General features: G+C 38.0%; 1 protein-coding gene and 1 long non-coding RNA gene across 2 annotated transcripts; one reads left to right on the top strand and one right to left on the bottom strand.

Annotated features, from left to right (window-relative positions):
* Positions 1 to 18: 18 nt before the first annotated feature.
* On the top strand, positions 19 to 10,003 carry LOC143160882 (uncharacterized). Its single transcript, XR_012995450.1, has 3 exons — positions 19 to 72; positions 5,174 to 5,363; positions 9,733 to 10,003. It is a non-coding gene; the product is annotated as an uncharacterized LOC143160882 (long non-coding RNA).
* On the bottom strand, positions 1,355 to 20,285 carry LOC143160881 (disintegrin and metalloproteinase domain-containing protein 9-like). The gene is made up of 22 exons (XM_076339186.1): positions 20,216 to 20,285; positions 16,618 to 16,715; positions 15,363 to 15,439; positions 14,638 to 14,716; positions 13,601 to 13,677; positions 11,850 to 12,069; positions 11,281 to 11,346; positions 11,128 to 11,199; positions 10,314 to 10,486; positions 9,731 to 9,815; positions 8,563 to 8,684; positions 7,500 to 7,671; positions 6,479 to 6,568; positions 5,753 to 5,948; positions 5,523 to 5,628; positions 5,158 to 5,332; positions 4,661 to 4,741; positions 3,949 to 4,054; positions 2,957 to 3,089; positions 2,457 to 2,520; positions 1,926 to 1,978; positions 1,355 to 1,554 (listed from the first exon to the last, which is right to left on the bottom strand). The coding sequence occupies exons 1-22, from the start codon at positions 20,283 to 20,285 to the stop codon at positions 1,476 to 1,478; spliced, it is 2,394 nt and encodes a 797-aa protein (XP_076195301.1). The 3' UTR covers positions 1,355 to 1,475.
* Between the last annotated feature and the right edge of the window lie 158 nt (positions 20,286 to 20,443).

Below are 20,443 nucleotides of genomic sequence, written 5' to 3'. Positions count from 1 at the left end.
GGGCGCGGAGCTTTCGAGGCGTGGGCGCCGGGAGCCGCAGGGACCAGTCTGTCGGAGCGCGTGAAACAGCCGGTTTTTACTCAATTTTATTTTGATAATAAATTCAGTAATACATTTCAGTGAACCCAGGAGCGTCAGACGGCTGAGTGATCCCGGGTGTGCCCAGCGGTGGTTTTTGTTAGGATCATAAAATCAAGATACTACTAAGTGTGCTGACCCCGATGGCTTGTTTTAAATTATATCAATGTAATATTATGCTTGTTAATACGGTCTAAAGGATAGGAATATTTAATATTATTTAATAATTTTTAATAATTTTAGTAATTTACTAAATACTAGTATTAAATATTAACTTCTAATAATTTTAATAATATTTAATAATTTAAGATTCTGAGGAATTAAGGACGATGACACTTCTTTGGAAGACACTCCTTGCCTGTGCAGATTTTTGCCTGCAGTACATTTTGGGTTCTTTCATCCAGCTCTTCAGTGAAATGACCATCTAAGGGATTAGAAATATTTTCTTGGCGGGGTGATTGCATAATTTAGCCACTCTTTTTGCTAGCTCATATTCCCAAAGTTTGCACATGAACGTGGCCAGTGTGTGATTTACTCTCCAAAGTACAGCTTGACCAGTAGCCGCAGCTTTGTTCTTGCCTGTGAGCTTTTCTCACCGTAGCAGCTTCTTTTCCATTAGTTGCCATTTTGACAAACTACGTAACTTCATACACTTTCTTTTAAGTCGGTACCGTTTTCTAATTGTCGCATTTAGAATGACGGAAGTTATCTGTTGCTTTTGTAGTGGAATCAGTTTCTAGCAAAAACCTCAAGCTGTAAACATTAAAACTGGAAAGTAACGCAGCTGGTAGGTAACGAGAGGTGGGATCTGCATTCCAGCTTTGATACGGTTACACCGAAGACAAGGCTTAGAGCAAGGCATAGGAACTGTCTGCAAGCCTGCCGTGCGGGGTAGGGCTGCGTTCAGCAGGCGCCACGGCGGTCCCTGGCAGCATACTGCTGAGAGGACGGTCCAGGAGGTAGACAGACTCCGGGCTTCCCAAGAGATCAACCCGTTCTCATTTTCGCAGCAGCGTATGAGTAGAGGTGAATAAGTTATGTGTGTAAATAACTGAACTCGCTTCTCTTTGGCCTGCAAGTAAGGCTACACTTCAGAAGAGTCCTGTTCTCTGATGCTGTTCTAGATCTAATCTAACAAGAGCTGAACTTCAGGCTTTTGATTTAAAAAAACCCAAGAGGTGAGGTACAAGAGGCACAAATACAGCCAGCAGCAATTAGCAAAATAATGGATGCTACAAAATCTGTGTTCAGTGCCTCTTAGCATCAAGTCTTTTCCAGAGGTACGTGCTTTCAGAAGGCGTTTTGGCTGCACAAGGAGAGGAGTGGAGAACTGCAATCTTTAATTTTTTTCAGACCAGTTACTTGTCAGAATTGGTTGAGTGTTCGCAAGAAGGTTTTCAGACAGCTGGTCTCGGTGGGACTGCAGGTTGTTGAGGTCCTGAAGGAACTGGAGGAAACTGGGTTTGTACTGGCTGCCTGAAGTGTGGAAAACACATTTTGTAAAGTATTTCATGACTTGAGACAACTGGTATTTCTAAACTGGTTCTTCACTGTTTAAAAATGAAACAGTTGCTAGCATTTACACATATATTTAACTCTGTCTGCCCCTCCCTCTCCCTAGTAGCATGTACATGTCCCATTATGCTGTTTTCCATACAAGCAGTAAAACAGCATTTCTCCTTCAAGCGTTTATTTTATGATAAAATTAATTTATGATAAAATGCAGCATGATGCTGCATGAAAAATCCTCCTAAGCAGGACATGAGACATTAGGAACTTCACTTGCAATGATACAGCAATGTAAACGTAGCAAACATGAAGTAAAGGAGGTTTTAAATACTACAAACCTTGGACCAGGGAAATGTGATATGGTAAAAAAATCAGGACTTGATGTGGCAGGCTGGAAAAGATGTCACAGAAAATCAAGTTAGAAAAAAAAACAGATTTCGATGTGGCTAATTATTCAGTATTAACCTAGTGGTATTTTAGAACTAATTTTCATTTCCTTCATATTCTCTTGCAACATTTTTCATAATTTTTATTTTGTTTTACCAGAACTAGATCCACAGACGGGCTAAGCACCTTCTGTGGTATTTGGCCGCAGAATTCAGAGTTCAATCTTTGGCTGCTCTGCTAAGTAGCAGCCTGTTTCATCCCATACTACTCACAGCCTGTTTTGACAGGGTAGGCAATAAAGCTCATACTTATGCAAACAGAAATGCCATCTAACACATTATAAGTTATTTTAAATACTTGGAAATTCAGATGGTTTCAATGTATCAAAAAGCCACAAAGTCACCAGTAACTATGCCAGAGAAAAGGCACTGTATAGTTTGGATTACTCAACACAAAATAATAGAAGTATGCATCTATCTTACCTGATCATTTCTTGTGTTAGTACTTGGTCTGTTATTTTGCTTTGGTTGCTGCACATTGTTATCCCTGAAATAAAAACCATGTCATCAGGCAAATCCCCATTTGGTTTAACTACCTTCAGGGATGCGGTGTTTTTCAAGGCACAAGGCTACAGCTCAGAGATCTTGATTCTGTTCCTGACTCCACCCCTCTCTGGCCTTGGCAAATAATTTCAGTATGCTATGCCCCTGTGTCCATGCAATACAATTCTCAATAACAATTCGGAAAGTGCAATGCATTTTGGGAAAAAATGCTTGAGAACTGACAATTGGACTATCTGGATTAAACTACCCAATAGCAGGGTACTGGCTATTAAACTACCTGCTACTACTAATAGCAGGGAAGTCTTGTCTTTTAGGAGGTATGGAATTCTTTGTATAGATAAAGCGTCTAACTGGCTTGCTAAATTAGTCTGGAGCATGCTCTCAAGTGTTGAAATACGTATTTGTAGTAAGTGAAATACCTGTGTTGTCTTCTACTTTTCCTGCAAAACTTTCTTTTTATTGCATCACGCTTAATTACTGCTAATACAGTAACGATTACTATTGGCAACACAAGGAAGAAAAAAATAAGCAGACCGTCCCGAAGTGATGTATCTAGAGAAAAAGAATTGAAATCATGTAAGATAGTAATCTCATTCAACCTCATATTAAAGCATTTTTTCTGCTAAAACCACCTTTCTGTTGTAAAAACTACAATCCTCAAATTATTATACATTAAAACTAGTAACACCACTGAAATTTATAAACCACTATGATCAGAAAAGTAGGATTTGGCCTTATGTTATCACAAGTTCTTTCTGCCTTACCCACCCCATCTTGTATGATATACAAACTTTTTCCTTTCCCATAGCTTTTTTCAAGAATTCTAACGCAGACAAATTAATTTTGTATTTGCTTACCCACAACTGATCGGCACGTCTTCTTTGTCTTCCTAAGCTATTACTAAATACAAAACATTTGCATGGTCTCTCAGTGTGAAGGACAGCAAAATCTACTCCATTTTCCCTTTGCAGAATTTCATGGCTCTTACACGAGTCAACTGCTGCATGCACCTCCTTAGCCCCTCTCATTTCTGAGACCCCTTCCATATATAAAGGCTGCCGGTTTCATTCTCAAGCTATAGTCTTCCTCTATTACATCCATTTTATCAGAACTCTGTTTTAAATACCTAAGTAAATATCTAACTATTTAAAAAGTGTAACAGTATTTCTAAGCAACTAATGTATTGCTTTTTATCTCAGACAAAACAGAGGTCAAATTCTCCCTTGGACCAACTTCCTTGATATCTGCAAACCTACACATCAGATAATGTTTGTTCTTCAAGTCAGTCCATGATTAAATGTCCCATGCGGTAGAAAAAAAACAGTTGAAAAGAGACTGAAAAAAACCTGTTATTACTAGATTATTTTATCAGACACTGGGGGCAGAATGAAGGCCAGTTTCACTATCCTACCTATGTGAGCTGGACCACTGTCAACACTGCCGCCGTAGCCTGACTGGTTACAGAACGGAGGCGCCCATCCAGAATTGCAGTGGCAGTTCCTGTTGTTGTTACACACCTACAGTCAATACAACAGGGATTAATCAAGCGAACAATGCCTTTCTGGAAGCGGCCACTTTAAACCTCCAGTATATATTTGGAGTTACACATTAAGAATTGCACGTGGCAACAAGAAACATTCCATAGTATTGCTTGGGAATAAGCTCTCCCCCTCCACAACATCCCAAAACACTGAGTGATACTGATACCAGAAGTTAATCCTCTACAGAAGTTAATCTTTGTTTTGTTATTTGCCTGCAATGGATTACAGTCCAAAGAACTCAGTTTTACAACCTTTGGACTCCATTTTGATTTTTCATGGAGACATATATAAATCAGGAATCACTAGACTGTCCTCCTCAAAGGAATATTTTCCTTTTACAATTCAACAGCTCAGTAACATTAGAAAATTCCCTAGGGAAATTCAGAAAAAATGTCTTTCAACGTTAGTGCTAAGAGGTTTACAGTATACTGGCAACATGAATTACAGATTAAAAAGTGGGCTTAACTTTTAATACAGATCAGAAAAAAAACAAAGCCATCTGGCTGGTTATTGCTTTTATGCAGGGATTTTGCAGCTATCTCTGTCTTCTAGAAACAGGGCATGAAAACATCATCTACTCACCCCATTATCGTTACACTTCTGCTTTACATCACAGCTGTAGCCCAGATGACTTGCATCAACACATTCAAAATTTACACAGGCCTGGAAAAAGTAATTAGCGTCTTTCCAACACAAAACTTAAAAAAATCCTTTCCTTTTATAAATATACTACATAAATGTATACGTTTACAACTCTACAGCTTTTACTTAAATGTCAAGAAAAAGGGCTGATAGAACATTCAGTACTTCATAATTTTATAGCTGTATTTGTCTCAGTTTTTCTTAAGTCTGTGGATGCATCTTGATGGAGTAATTTGAATAACTGATAATGCAGTACACTGATCTGTAGCATCCCAGTTTTTGAAGAGCTGATTAATTGTTTGTATGTGTATATCTCAAAAAGCAGATTTTTTATTACATTATGTCATACAAATAGGAGAGCTATGTAATGCTTTTGAAAGTTAAAAACTTTCCAGTTGGTGGAATATATTCTGTAATGCCGCTGTGATTCATCTTACCTTCTTTTCTCCACAGGCTGTTCCATCATGAACTTGAGCAGGATCAGGGACATCTGATCCTAAGTCAAAGTCAGAAGACCAGCATAAAACTCCAGATGCGTTATTGACAACACTCCAAGCAGGAAGATTTTGAAGACTAACAGATGTGCACTGGAGCTTGCCGCACAGACTATGCCTGTATTGAATGAATGACATTCAGAGACAAGGTGAACAAAAAAAATAGTATCAGTGCAAATACACCATCCAGTCAAACTTTTAGCTTGCATTTCAATATTCTTTTAAATCTCATGCTCTAAGAGTTTGTAACAGAATATATTTTTTACATTGAAGATTTTAGGGTTAGCTTTTATTTGCTGGTTACTTACTGAACAGGACATTTCTTGTACACTCCACCTCTCATTCCACAGTTTCCAAACCTATCTCCTTTAATATTTGCTTTTTCAAAGCACATATTAGGTGCTTTTCGTGCTCCTGTACAAAAAATAGTGAATATTAGTAAGCCACTACACTGTCTCAAAAATACGAGAAAGAAAAAGAAAAATCAGAAATGTCTATTAGGAGACTACAAGCCTTTTACATTAAATTATAAACATACCTTTTCCATATATAGATTCACATTGTGAATCAAAACTCTGGCATACTCCATAGTAGCAATATGCCTTCATGTTGTCGCATGGGTAACCATCCATGATATAAACGTCATCTGGACAGTAGGCATTGCTTCCATTGCAGTATTCAGGTAGATCACAGAAATCCATTTTCGATCTGCACTCTGCTCCTGCCACTTTAAACTAGAACCAGAGAGGAATGCCACCCTACTTTTATTTTGCAACAGCGGAAGCTCTAACATGAAACAATGACAACTGGGAACCTTTTGTGATTTTAAGGAAGACGAAATAGTTTTTCAGATCAATATCTAACGAATATCCAAAACTTCCCTCAGTTTCATACGGTGTAGCTATAAAGTTTATGAGCTGAGCCTGCAGAGGACTTGGGCAGATTGTACAAATGCATACACAAGTACAAATTAAAAAGCGGCCAACTATCATAGACTTTGGAGAAGCTTGGTGTTGCGTAATGGAGATTACTACTGAGTTCCCTGATTGCTCCTGCCTCCTACGAGGGATGACATAGTGATGACATACCATTTCTAAGCTACTGGCCAAGAGTTGTTAGACACAAATTCTCTGCTTACACGCTCTCTACCCGTGAATGAAGTTTGATGATGTGAAAATATGTCAAGAGTACTATGATACCTCTTTTCAAACATTAAAAAATACTAGTAAATAGTATCAGTTCAGCTTAATAAAACATAGCCTACCTTGCAATTTTTGCAGCACAGTCCTTGAGCGCATTGCGATCCAGGTGTGAGTTTGCAGGTTGCAGCATCACAGCAAGGGTTAGTACATTCCTGAAGAACAACCATGGACAAGGGGACACAATGTTTTTACCTCGCTATATAGGTAGGAAAGTATATCATCAAACCAAGTGCACAGACAAACCAAACTTTAAATACACCGTCTCTCTTGCATGTTCTGAGGTTGACAGCCTTCTGCTCTAACAGAAACCAGCATACAGTTTGGCTGTATTTTTTACCAGAAGTCATCAGAAAAACATCTGTTTTGATGTGTTGTGGCACAGGGGTATAGGATAGGTTTACACTTTAAATGGACACTAAAAGAAGCAGAACACTTTGGCTTTTAAATAACATTTCTTATCACCCCTTCCCCCATCTTATTTTTCCACTACACTAGCAGTTTGATGTAGAGAAATGTTGGTATCTTTCCATGACTTAGAAGAAGGCCTATACAATGGAACCAGGGTTTGCTGGCAGCCATTTGATTTATTGGTGTCTTTTTGAGATGCTTTTATTTTCTAAAGAACGAGTCAATATATCCCATTCTTTGGGGGACATTTTGACAATGCAAATATGACCAACAAAAGTAATTTTGTTGTGGGCTAAGCTTAAGGGTTACAGTTAGGAAACCTGTAAGTGCTCTATAGATGAGTAGTCTCTATTATGTAACAGAAATATCCATGTTGCTAAAACCAGCACAAAAACCAATGGCGTTTCCACATACTCTGCACTGAAATGCACTTCTTGGGCATTGGCTCAAAGTTCTGTGAAGTCCTGTAGCCCTTAACTGAGCTCATACCAAAGTCAAAGTATGATTTTAGGCTTTTTCTAAAATTTATCTTCATATTGCTTGCAAAAATGTAAATTTACAAGGAAAACTCCTCAGATATTAATGCAAATCAGGTATACCAAAAGGCCAGTATTATACAACAAATACAATATAATATAATATACAACAAGTATCCAGTTGAATTTCATTCATTACCTGCGGTTTCCCACAGTCACATTCTTCATTGTTATCGACCACATTATTACCACAGACAGGTTCTTTGTAAATATTACTTGTTTTGGGAGGATTTCTAAGGCAGTTTCCTCCTCCATTTAGAATAAGGTTCTCAAAATCATCAGCACTGCAGGTGCTGAAATTCCGGGATCCACTGGAAAGCATAATATTGTTTTTTTATTATAAATATTTTGCTTACAGGAAAAAATACAACTCAAGCCCTTAAAATATTGTCAATCTATAATAAATATTGTGTTTCATAACATTAGGAGATCATGAGATACTTCATTTTTACTTTATTTTGCATCAGAGTACAGTACTAGAAGTTAAAAATGCTATGTATAACATAAACGCAAGTACTTTCAGAAGCCAAAGAGGCCATCAGATTATCCATTCTGGTGTCCTACATAAAACAGGCCTTAGAAATTCCTTATCTGTACTGAGTCTAAAAATGCTTGATTAAAAAATACTTTCCAGAAAGACATTCACCTTAACTTGGAGTCCCTAAGAACTCAGGAATGCATCTTCTTATAGTAGTTTTGTCCAGTGTTCAATTACCCTGTTTTATTAATACAAATGTGGATAGATAAAATAATATGATCTTTTTCTCTTAAGGGGAAGCCAAAGAACAAATGAAGTGAAAGAAACATAGGCCGAGAGGTTTTGTTTAAATTAACCGTTAAGAAAATCTGTGCGAAGGATGCATGTTTGCACAAACCCAGTGAATATATTTAAAGCATTCTCAGCAGGGTAAAAAAACCAGCAACACACACTATCATTAAAAAAAAAAAAAATGAAGAAAATCCCAATAGGTTTTTAGGAATGCTACAAATTAAGAATGACTGGATAGGAAAACCGATAACATTTCAAATAAATTAAAATGATGTCAAGACCTAAGTCAGTGAATTCACTTTTGTGATTAAACTTTTCAAACAACTCCCCATTCACAAAAATTCTTCAAGATTCATGGGACTTTCACAGCTTATAAGGCACAGTCACTGCAGATAAATAACAAGTATTAAAATAAAATAACTGGAAATCTTACTTATCTATGCTGTGCATAATATAGGATGCAGGACACCTTTTATCATCATGTTTCATTCCGAGATTATGCCCCAATTCATGTGCAACTACTGTAGCATGATGTAACACATTGTTATGGTTCAGCTAATAAAGAGAATCAGTGTTAAAAAAATTATGAAACTAAAGAAAATACTGTGTTTCTACCTACTGATTTATTCAAGCCACAAAACTCTCAGAGGCTATGAAGACAGAATACTAAATTGTATTGCAAAGCGAAAGCACCAAGAACAGACAATTTGTCACTGTTTTTTCAGTAGGGCCAGATTCTGCCACTCTTTCTATTCCTTCCATTAGGATCATATTCTGAATAATAACACAGTTAATCAGTCATGACACCGATTTTGATGGAGTCTTCAATGACAAAAAGACAAAGACTGTTAAAGAACAGAATCTCCCTCTAAGATTGTCCATGATGTTGTGGCATCCATATTGTAAGGACAGGAACCTCTGGAGATACTGGTGCTGCCCCAAGGGTGAAGGAGAAAAAACTAGTTTCCGGCTAGTTTTGCCAAATTTAAAATTCTTGCCCATTTACAGCCCCATTGTGGAGAATTCCAGACATCTGAGAATAGAGTGCACTATGTTCACTGTCTATCCATGTAAAGAATCAAAAATACACATTATTTTGTAGCTGCATTCCCATCCCAAAACCACCATGGTTATGAACATTAATGGTACAAGAATGGGCTTTTCTTATACAACCTGAGCTAGCTGAATTACAAAAAGGAGATAAAAAATTTATTTCAGGACTAAATCAGCCAGATGGACTGGAACATGACTAAGAGAGAAATTGGAAAAAGCTTTTTTTTTTTTTTTTTTAATATAAGTATAAAAATATGCACAAGTTTTTACATCAGAAACCCCATGAAAGAAACCGTACCACTCTAAGACCTGAGTGACTTGACCAAATAGGTCAGCAAAGTGCACATTATTTATTAGGATGTTCTGGAAGGTACCTCTGTGGAAGCAATGTCTGGCAATAGCAGCATCTACAGCTCTGGGTTATGTAAATGCGCAGGGGAAAGCCTTCAACTGTTCAGGTACCTCTCGGTCTCACTAGCAGCACATCTATGATAGTTTAGCAGCTCCTGTGCTAGTTTCTTCCATTAACCACAACATTATGTACTTACAGTGCTGATTGACCCTCCCTGGACTTGCGAGCAGACAGTACCCACAAAAGCCATTCCAATGGATCCACCATAAGAGCTTCTCCCTCTGCAACAAAAGCAGTTTGAAGATGTTGTTGAAAGAGGGGCTGAAAGTTCACGATTTCTACTAAAAGACACTGATGAGTCTGAAACAAATACTGCAAGTCAAGATTTGGTCTTCTTGAAGTCAAGAAGAAATTTATCATCATATCAGGGTTTCACTGTAGTAAATAATGAACATCTGAATAACAGAGCTTGAAAATAATGACCAATCACCTAAATTTGCTGTGTCGGTGCTTCAGAGTTCACAGAATCACAGAATGGTTGAGGTTGGAAAGGACCTCTGGAGGTCATCTGGTCCAACCCCCCTGCTCAAGCAGAGCCACCTGGAGTTGATTATCTATAAAGAATTCATTACACTTTCTTGACATTTTTCCAGGTTAAAACAGTTTGAAAGTTGAGTGAATTTTACTCTAGTTATATTTTCATTCATACACAAACCCAGAATCATATACATTAACAACACTGGCAGCATGGCTAGTTTTTCCACTGAATGAACACTTACATTATGAGATGGCTAACATCATTTCGTGATCGTTTAAGAAGATCTTTCTGTCTCCAAGAAACGAATCTACTCAGTACATCTCCAGCTGAACCATCCATTACAGATATGTGGTTTGTATCTGTCCAGATCTCTAATCCAACCAAAACAATCTGGATGTTTAATGCTCTATACATCTGAAAAAAATAGAATGATAATTGCTGTCCATCAGTCTGTTTCAACTGAATTATGAAAGGTTACGTCGCTACTACTGTAAACATTAAGCTGAACATAATGACTGAGACATAACTTTAGTTTCTTTGAATAATTAACAGTTTGATGTGAGGAAAGAATATATGACTGAAGGCAATCTACTTCACGAAGGTACCTAAACATATCTTTCAGTTGGAGAAGTTGGAAAGACCGTGTTCATTCATTTCCTTAGCTAATTGTCTTGAGGAGAAATTGGGAACAGATGATCAGAGAGCTTATGGAATTGTTCACAGCACTGACAGTTTGCTGAATAAAAAAGAACTACATACATGAGAAATACTCTTCCTGGAAATGTAAAACCCACTGGAGACCTTACGTTCCTGGAGCAGCCAAAGTCTGGGAGCACAGAGAAGTGGTTTAAAAACATCTTGCATCTCTCCCTCTGTCTACACCTCTGTAAGACTTGTGCATAGATTCATGAGGTGCCTTAAATGTGTTACAAGTTGCTATATAACTTCCAAATACAGTTTCAGAACATAATTGTTCAGATTTACTGCATTAGCTGTTCTTTTGAAAACTATGATAAAGTAGAAACTACTGAATTTCAGCAACTTATCTGACCTACCCCATCAACGTAATTAATCAGCTCAACTGTTTCCTTCTGCACCGCAGCAGGATCAGATTTCTTCAGCAAAAACTGTAAAATACCGTATGAGATTATCAGAGAAAAATTTTAATGGTTTAATAAGATGTATGTAGCATTGGATGAAATCATTACCCTGTTGTTATCCACAACCACAAATAATTCCACATAGCTTTTCTGTGGCAGGACAGCTCGCTTCTTCTGCAAATTAGAAAGCACAATAAGTTAACATAATGACTAATGAGTTTAAGTTTTTTTTACTTATCTTTCTCATTATTTTAATTTCATGGATTTATAAAGCAATTTTTTAATGTGGCCTATCAATTTGCCTTAGATTTCCATATAAATATCTGTATGTCAGTAATTCACTTCTGCTCAGACACTGGGATGCATGAGCTGAATGGCAGCTTCATGCCTTTCACATCATAACCACAACTGTCTTGGGCAGAGCTCTGCTGTTCTGCTAAAAGAATGCTTCAAGCTATGTTAAATTCCCATTGTGCTGTTCTTCCGTTTCAGGATTTCCTTAGCAGTACTCTCACCAGTTTGGGGTCTGTGAAAATGAAGGCAACAAGGAAGTGGCTTGCCAGGCCAAACCCACCTGCAATGATACCATGCCAAAGCAAGAGCTCTGGAGACCCTTGGCTGCTGGAACAGACTGTGGAGAAGGCTTGGACTCAAGAGAGAAACAGAAAGGTATTTACCCTCAAAAGCTTTTCCCTGCTAGAGGTACTGTTTGATAAAAACGCATATTTCACAGACTGCTTCACAAACATCTTCTCGTGGTGAAGGCTGCCGTTCAGCACACTACATTGGAAGGGGATATCCTGCATATCTTCTAACTGGTAAAACACGTGTTCAAATGTGCTGGATGTGTTGAGCGGCTCCATTCCATACCATTTGCCACCAATGTAGAGAATTCCTCTAATAACCATAAAAGAATGAAAAATTATTCCACAATTTTTCCCTCATGGCTATGACTAGGTGAGTGAATGACAGACAGATACTTAAAAACTAGAACTGTTCATAGCACTATGTTGAAATAAATTATTATCTTAAATTATCTTAATGTAGGGGGTAGGTTCAAATGCCCAACAGGATCTCAAAAGACAAAACAGAACGTATTTAAAATACTCAATTGTACACGTTTGGGCTCCTTGAATCAGTTAGTGGGAAAGCCAAGTTGTTACTAAATGAGTCTGGATTGTGGGTACAGAGCTGATGCAAAGGGTTTCCTTTAGTCCTTATCTCTAGCCTCACTCCTAGCCTCATGCAGCTAAAGTAATCTAGCACTTTAGAAAAAGATATCTTCTAAGACAGAAAGATAGGCTAAAAGGAATCACCAGGGTGTTTATGAGGGCAATAGCAGTATTGCACTGCTGAGTGCAGCTAAGTATAAAGATTTTGCATTTGTCCATGGTTCAGAAACACCTGGTACATGCCTATTTGCTGTACCAGAATCTTTCAGAAGCTATTATCTTGTTCTCCAGGATCTCAAAACTATATTTAGAACAAGAATTCTGTAGTTAATATGTTGCGAAAGAAGATCCTCAAAAACATAAGTACAAGGTAACCAAAGGATTTGAGTCTGTGTAAGTTTGCAGAACAGCCGAAATGAAGTATCTGTTCTGCTTAGTGAGATCCAGCGTTACCTGGAATACCAGTATTTTGACCATTTTGTTCTTCATTTAAAGGAATGCCAGGAAATGTCATTATTTATTGTGAGTGGCACCTCACTGTGATACTATACATGAAAAATGTGGGTGAACTTTATCCCATTTGCCTCTTACTGCTTGTGAAAAAACATCAAACTGAACAAGGCTACTACAACCGACAAGTATATCCAAAGTCCAGCTGAAAAGCCAAGCTCAGTGAAGGCAGGGGAATATGGACACCCTCTAAGCACATTCTGAATATCTGCACAATTTGCTGTGCATGCCATCTCATTTTGCCAACTCACATGGACTGATTCTGCGGGGAGAACACCACCATCTTTTATACATTAATCTGGACCCTTTATGTTTCTCAAATAAATGCAATTTTCTTGTATTTGAAACACAAAAAATTGTGAACAGAATTGTTCGCAGGAGTGCGTTAAGTTTAGCAAAAGCTTCATCAGCGTTTCTTCTAGAGAGGTACCTCTGGTCAAGACATTCGCATCAAGTAATAGAGGACTCAGTTCATGCCTGTGTTCTGCCTATATTTGGATTATGCTCTCTCTCATGTTATTTTTTTCTGTGAAGGAATTTTGGAAAAGGGGAAAAAAGTGGTAGTTGAGGGAAGATATAAAACCTGTAAAGAGTTTCAGCTTCATCAAAAGGCAAAATATAAAAAAAATTGCAAGATAGGATGGTGTTTTCTCCCCAGCTGTATGATGAATAGCAACTGGTTTTTTACTGTTTAACTTTGGTACTGCACAATGAATTATCCTGAAGTAAAAAGTAAGAGGTAATACCTAAGGCCATCGCATGTGCTAAGAGCAAGCATTGAGTCAGCAATTCCTTCAACAGTGCCATGATAATAACAGTGTGTCTGAAATGCAACAAAACCACATAATTAATGACAAAATAAGGTTGTTGCCTTCAAATGCAAACTTATTTTCTAACCAACCTTTTTATTTGCATGACATTAAGGCTGGTTGTCACAAATTTACAGAGTTCCCTATTCTAAAAGTAATCCCAACCTTCTTGGAGTAAAATATTACTTGACATGAGGACTGACAATAGCATTTGGTCCCTTGGTTCTAGAAAACAACCAGCTTTTTAGTTTAACCCATCACCATCTTTTAGCAAAATCTTTTAATCTACATTGCTCATCCTGTTCTTAAACAGACTGCTCTCAAAGGCTGATCTGAGAAGATCTCCCACGCACAAAGCACCCACTTAAGTCTCACCGAGCTCACATGCAGTTGAAAGTTGAAATTAAATGCAAAAGTATCTATAAGGCTTATTTGATACAGGACCTAGAAACTACAGAGCTTTGATGCTGCCATTGTACCTTTAATTGCATACTATCCAAAGGCGACCTAATCAGGCAGCTCAGATTCACTCTTGGCATAATCTCCTGGCATCTCCTTTCGCACCTTGGAAAACAGTGATGCTGTATCACCATAAACAGCCCACTCACTCATAAGACATAGAACCTTATGTTTTGTATCAGTGGTAACTGTTAAAGAGCAATGCTACAAATGTGAAAACTCACAAAAGCCTCTTTCCCAGCAAATATATTTTTCTGCTGTAGATACTTTATGTGCATCACTAGCATTTTCCCCTCCACTGCCAAAAATGTATACAATTTTCACTGTTCTATTATAGAGATTTGAAGAATGGTTGTGCATTCACTTTTGCTTTGAAAATACATTTGGATACATACACATCCTTGTTGTCATCCTCAGTTATATCAAATTGTTAGTATGGCTTCAATTCATAAAGCTTGGCTTCCCTGGTTTGAGGAAACTCTTAAACAAAAGGGGAAATTTATTATGTACGATACCTTGGTTTTTGATTGTGTTGCCTCCAGTTTCCCATTTTCTGCATATGTATATAGCATAAAATCTTCGCTAACAAGCTTTCTGGAAACAAAAATAAACTACTGCTCTTTTAACAGTCTAGAAAGCAAGAAATAAGTGAAGAATCCTAGTAAGTACTACATTCTGTTAGCAGCACACTCATCCTAAATTATTATTAAAATCCACAGATATGAAACAAAATGTCTCCAAAATGAGCTGCATTATTTGGAAAATAAGTTATTTTGAAATATTTTAGCTAAAATATCCATAGAGTAGGACCTGAGCAGACTATGTTATATCAGGGCCTGGACTATTACAGGCTCAGGAATGAGGAACAACAGTAATAGACAAATCTCTTCAAATACAACACAGCTAACAACCCTCCCCTACCCGCTACTAAAGAGCTAACGTTGAGCTGAATTCTAATTTTCCGTAAGGATTTTCTGAAATCTACTATCGTGTGGTGCTAATAAATAATCGAAATAAATTTCTGCACAACTAGAAAAAATATTATTCCCTTCTATTTGCAAGCTAGTACCATAACAGAGACACTATTTAACAGTAATTTTGTAATGACTACAATCTGCCATTTAAATGGTTTCTTCTGAATTTTTTCAGTATAAAAATACTTGTCTGTATTTTGATAGTCTGAATACTATATGCAACTAAATCCCAAGATGGAATGATTTCTTAGAACACTATCACATACTTATTTTTCTTCAGTTTTAGGAGGTATGTTCCATTTCTGGTTTTAATTGAGTAAGAAAGATTGTCATCTGAATGCTCCTGAAAACAGAACAAAATATATCACTTAATTAGGTGATTTTCTACTTGGTTGTGTCAGTTCCATGTTTTCTTTGACAAGAGAAGTTCAGCTACTATATATGTCTTAAGTATTTACCACATTTACAAAACACACATTCCTAACCCTCATGCCTTTCAAAGTCTCAGCAGCACACTCTACATTCTTTCCTATAGGAAGTTTAAATTCTACTAAGCTAAGAAGACAGAATGAAAAAACACACAACCTACAGAAGAAATTAAATATGTCTGCCATTAGAAATTTGTAGAGGGAATGTAGAAGATATAAAGTCTACAGAAAAATGGAAATGTAAAATTTGTGGTATTAAAAGAACAAAAAAGAAGTGTTAGTAAAGCTAAACCTAGACTACCACACTATAGTTCTATAGGCTCAGGAACAGATGGTCCTCAGACGCTAGTGGAGAGGAGGTAGATACAGCTTGGATGAAGGTGGCCAGACTCGGATCCCCAAGAAGGGCACAGCCCGTGTATGCACTCTTTGCCCAACTACCACATGATGTTTCGTGACACTCCTTATATAAATCATCAGCAGCCGGATGAACGACTCACGGATTCTTCCTTCCTTAATCGTTTTGCACAAAGATGACTAATGCTATTTCATTAACAGTTACTTCAGTAATGGAACTCGATATCTGGAACAAAGGTAAGCTACCTCAGAACTGAAGAATTAAGGCTCAGATCTTTCTCTTTTAACTTGTTCATTTAACCTGTGCGACTCTGTGGGACCATTTCTACAAAGTAGGCATCAGCTCTTTAGGTGCTACATGGTTGAAATCCTCTGGTTATCCAAAGACCAGATACAATGAGCAGAAGAACATATACAGCATGGACGTTAGTTCAAGTTCGAGTTCAACATCTAATCTGGCTCAGAGGAAATGGAAATAGTCTTCCTGTTCCTTCCCACTCTGTCTGTTAACAGAGACTAGAAGTTTGAAAGGCGTTAACTTAGAGTGTAGCCACAGACCTTTGTGGGAACAAATTTACTCTAAACTAGTTGAAAACACTTAAGAATCTGAAGAGATAGTGCAGATTTCTTCACAAAAATAATCTGTATATACTATACATCGTGTGTGTGTGTGTAATTAGGCCAATATTGTGAAAAACAGCAACATCAGAAGAAAAAATCAGATAGAATAACAAACCTCATGAAAGAATGGGTGATGTTTCTCTCTGTCTGTCAGACTTCGAGGAATAATTACTTCTAATGTAGAAAGTCTGGATGTCTGTTCAGAAGATGCACCTAAAAATAAAGTTTGAAATTTCTGAAAATAGTTTGAAATTTCTGAAGAATCAGAAAGGGTAGGACGTCATGTTGGCATCTGCACAGTGGTGATTGCTGAAAAATCATTCTGATCAGGCCATAAATGGAGAAAGTAATTTCACCAGTACAGGACCTGACTGCCCACGCTCAGTTTGGTCTGTTCTGTCTCTGACAGAGTTCTTGGGTTATGCTGGGAAAGTCGCAGAAATCAACATTTTAATTCATGGTCAAGTTACCCTTCATTTCTGAGTGTTTAAACTAAATATATGTGGCCTCATTCTCTGCAGAAATACTGTTTTGACTGTATTCAACATTAATGACTACACCACCCCAAACACAACTGATGTAAAGTGCTGAAAACTGCAAACTCGAGCAAAAGTTTTCTGAAATAGGGTGTCCAAAACTGTCTGGCAGTCTTGGCTTTAACTCTTGGTCTTAGTTACTTACATTATAAACTGGGATAATAGCTCAAATTTTTCTCATTCCTTCATATAGACGATATCAAACCAAATTAATTATTGTTTGAAAAAAAGTAAATCTCTCAATGAATATGACAGTAACATAACAGAGAATCCCAAGAACAAGAAAAAAAAAAAATCCCTTCCTGTATTCACTGCATACTTTGAAGAAATAGTTTAGGAATGGTCAAACTGATCTAAAAAAAGTAACCTCAGTTTAAAGCTGGGGCCTTCTGGAGCACACAAAGAAAATCTATCAAATGATTTAAACACAATCTTAATTCTCACATATTCTGGATTATTAACTTTGTATCTGTGTCTACCATTTTTGAAACATTTTTTCTTCCATGACCTACACTTTTAACCTGATGTACCACAGAAAATTTACGCAGCTACCTTCTGTGTCCACCCATCTATCCCCTCACAGTAATTTTCGAAGTAGCTGGCCAGTTAAAATCAACTGTGCAAGAGATGCAAACTTCTCAAATAGAATTAAGTTCCTTCAAGCTTTGTGAAACCACCTCATCAGTGCCAGGAGGACTGTGCTGATCTGTAAATCTACAGCAGGGCTCTCTAGGAGTGGCTGATGGACGTATAGTACAATTATTTTGAATGGTGGATCTGACTTTGCCAGGATGTTTCAGAACTTGCTAGACAGAGAATTGGAGAATATTGTATCTCCAGAAGAATAAATTCAGTCCCTAAATAGTCTGTAACCAGTTTTTTACTGGTTACCAGTTTTTTAACTGTAACCAGTTTTTTACTGGTTACAGAGCCATTTGCTATGGTCTTGCCTTCTAGCTACTGTTAGGTCCTGCACTTGCTCGTCTTCTCCTTCTTGCTCGTGTCTCTACTTCCTTCTGTCCTTTCCTTGATTAAATCAACCCCCCTTCAGCCCTCTCCTTCCGTTTAAATCCCTTTACTCCTACTCCTTTCCCCATTGCCCTGAATGAGGAATACTTATAGTTGTCCTCTGGATATAATTCTGCCACCTGCTGCGTGTATAATCTTGGCTCACCACGCTGCCTCCTGCCATTGCCTAACGCTGCATTTTGTTAGTTCCAGCGACAGTCAAACCTTTGCAAAAGGTGTGTAGCCTTTTACATTATATCAGAATTATCTCCAGAACATCATGCTAATGCAGGAAGCTAAAGATAAGAAGTCTGCTGAGTATCTGGTTTCAGGTAAACGGTTTTATAAAGATGAAAACAATCTCCAGTGACTTTTTTTAAAATTGTGTGAACTTGAATTCATCTTCCTTTTTCTTGTCTGCTCATTGATCTGGTTTGAGTGTTGACTTTGATCAACAGAGACACAACCATTGCTTTTAAACAGGTTACAGAATCAACAATAACATGGGTTTTAACAATGAAAGTGTTTTCTTCCTTCTTAAATTGTTCTTTCATAAGGAAACAAAGAGATTTCTTCTCATTTATAGTAGCACAAAGTCACCCTCAGCCTCCCATGTTTCTGTGAAAGGAATTCATAATTGGAAAGAAGCCACAGAATCACCCATTCAAAGCAAGGAGGAGGATTCTTCAGTGTAATGATGATCTCTACCTATTCGATAACATCAGGATTTTTAAAAGCTAGGTGCAGGTAGCATATGTTTAACATTAAAGACTGGCGTTGCAATCAAAATGTGGAAGTTGCTGTTAGCAAACAGGTCTGCAAAGAATATTGGCACTCAATATTTACTTCTGACTTTGCTCTTAATCTTCAATAATTTTATTATCTAAATCACAAAATACATTCTGTTTCATGAGTTAAGAGTATGTTGAACTAACAGTGGAAATGTGGTTCTAACAATTTAAATTTTGACACCTGAAAGCAGGAAACCATCTTTAATGCACATCATAAAAATATAAATTTCTAATAAATATTTCAGGTGTTACATTTAAACCTAAAATCTGAAGCCAAATCATAAATGGAAATGAGTTAATGAGGAACTAAAACAAAACTGTAGGCATTTCCCTCACGTTACTGAAGAAGAAATCTCTTTCTACAGTCATAGAATCATAGAATCATTAAGGTTGGAAAAGACCTCTAAGATCATCGAGTCCAACCGTCAACCCAACACCACCAGGCCCACTAAACCATGTCCCTAAGCGCCTCATCTACTCGTCTTTTAAATACTTCCAGGGATGGGGACTCAACCACTTCCCTGGGCAGCCTCTTCCAATGTTTAACCACTCTTTCAGTAAAGAAGTTTTTCCTCACGTCCAATCTAAACCTCCCCTGGCGCAACTTGAGGCCATTTCCTCTTGTCCTATCGCTTGTTACTTGGGAGAAGAGACCGACACCCACCTCGCTACAACCTCCTTTCAGGTAGTTGTAGAGAGCGATGAGGTCTCCCCTCAGCCTCCTCTTCTCCAGGCTAAACAACCCCAGTTCCCTCAGCCGCTCCTCATCAGACTTGTTCTCCAGACCCCTCACCAGCCTCGTTGCCCTTCTCTGGACACACTCCAGCACCTCGACGTCCTTCTTGCAGTGAGGGGCCCAAAACTGAACACAGTATTCGAGGTGTGGCCTCACCGGTGCCGAGTACAGGGGCACGATCACTTCCCTACTCCTGCTGGCCACACTATTTCTGATACAGGTCAGGATGCCATTGGCCTTCTTGGCCGCCTGGGCACACTGCTGGCTCATGTTCAGCCGGCTGTCGACCAACACCCCCAGGTCCTTTTCCGACAGGCAAAGTCTTTACTATTGATGAGAGCAACAGTAACTGCAGTTGTCACAAACAGTGTCCTGTACAGAGGATGATGTATTTACATACCTACTACATCCAGGAGAAAAAAACCACAAAGAGCTCAACTATAAAAAGCTTCAACCTGTAATCTTTTCCAGACATTTTTCTTCTTGAACAAGATTTTCTCAATTAGCAGGTCAGCTAATAGCCTAATACCTGAGCAGAGCCGTGACTTGATTTGAAAGGTGTGCATCATTACAACCAGGACCGGAGAGTACAAGAAGACTTGGAGAAACTTTCTGAATACGTAACAAAAACTGAAAGCTTACCTTTTATCCAAAAAGGTTTTCCAGTTAAAGTTAGTCCAAAAGTGAACAAAAATAGGCTGTGTTTTAACATGACTAGATTTCCCGGAGAAACTACTACAGTATCCGAGCAGACACTGTGTACCTGGCTGTTAGCTGCTCTACGCAGGAGAACTAGAAGAATGAGAACCGTCTGCTCCGAAGGTAAACAACAGAAAAAGCACTCCGATAGTTCACCCCTGCTAAGGAAAC

Source organism: Aptenodytes patagonicus, chromosome 5 (assembly GCF_965638725.1).
Source record: "Aptenodytes patagonicus chromosome 5, bAptPat1.pri.cur, whole genome shotgun sequence".
In the NCBI taxonomy this organism is placed as follows: Eukaryota; Metazoa; Chordata; class Aves; order Sphenisciformes; family Spheniscidae; genus Aptenodytes; species Aptenodytes patagonicus.
This window is presented reverse-complemented; position numbering and strand designations above follow the sequence as displayed.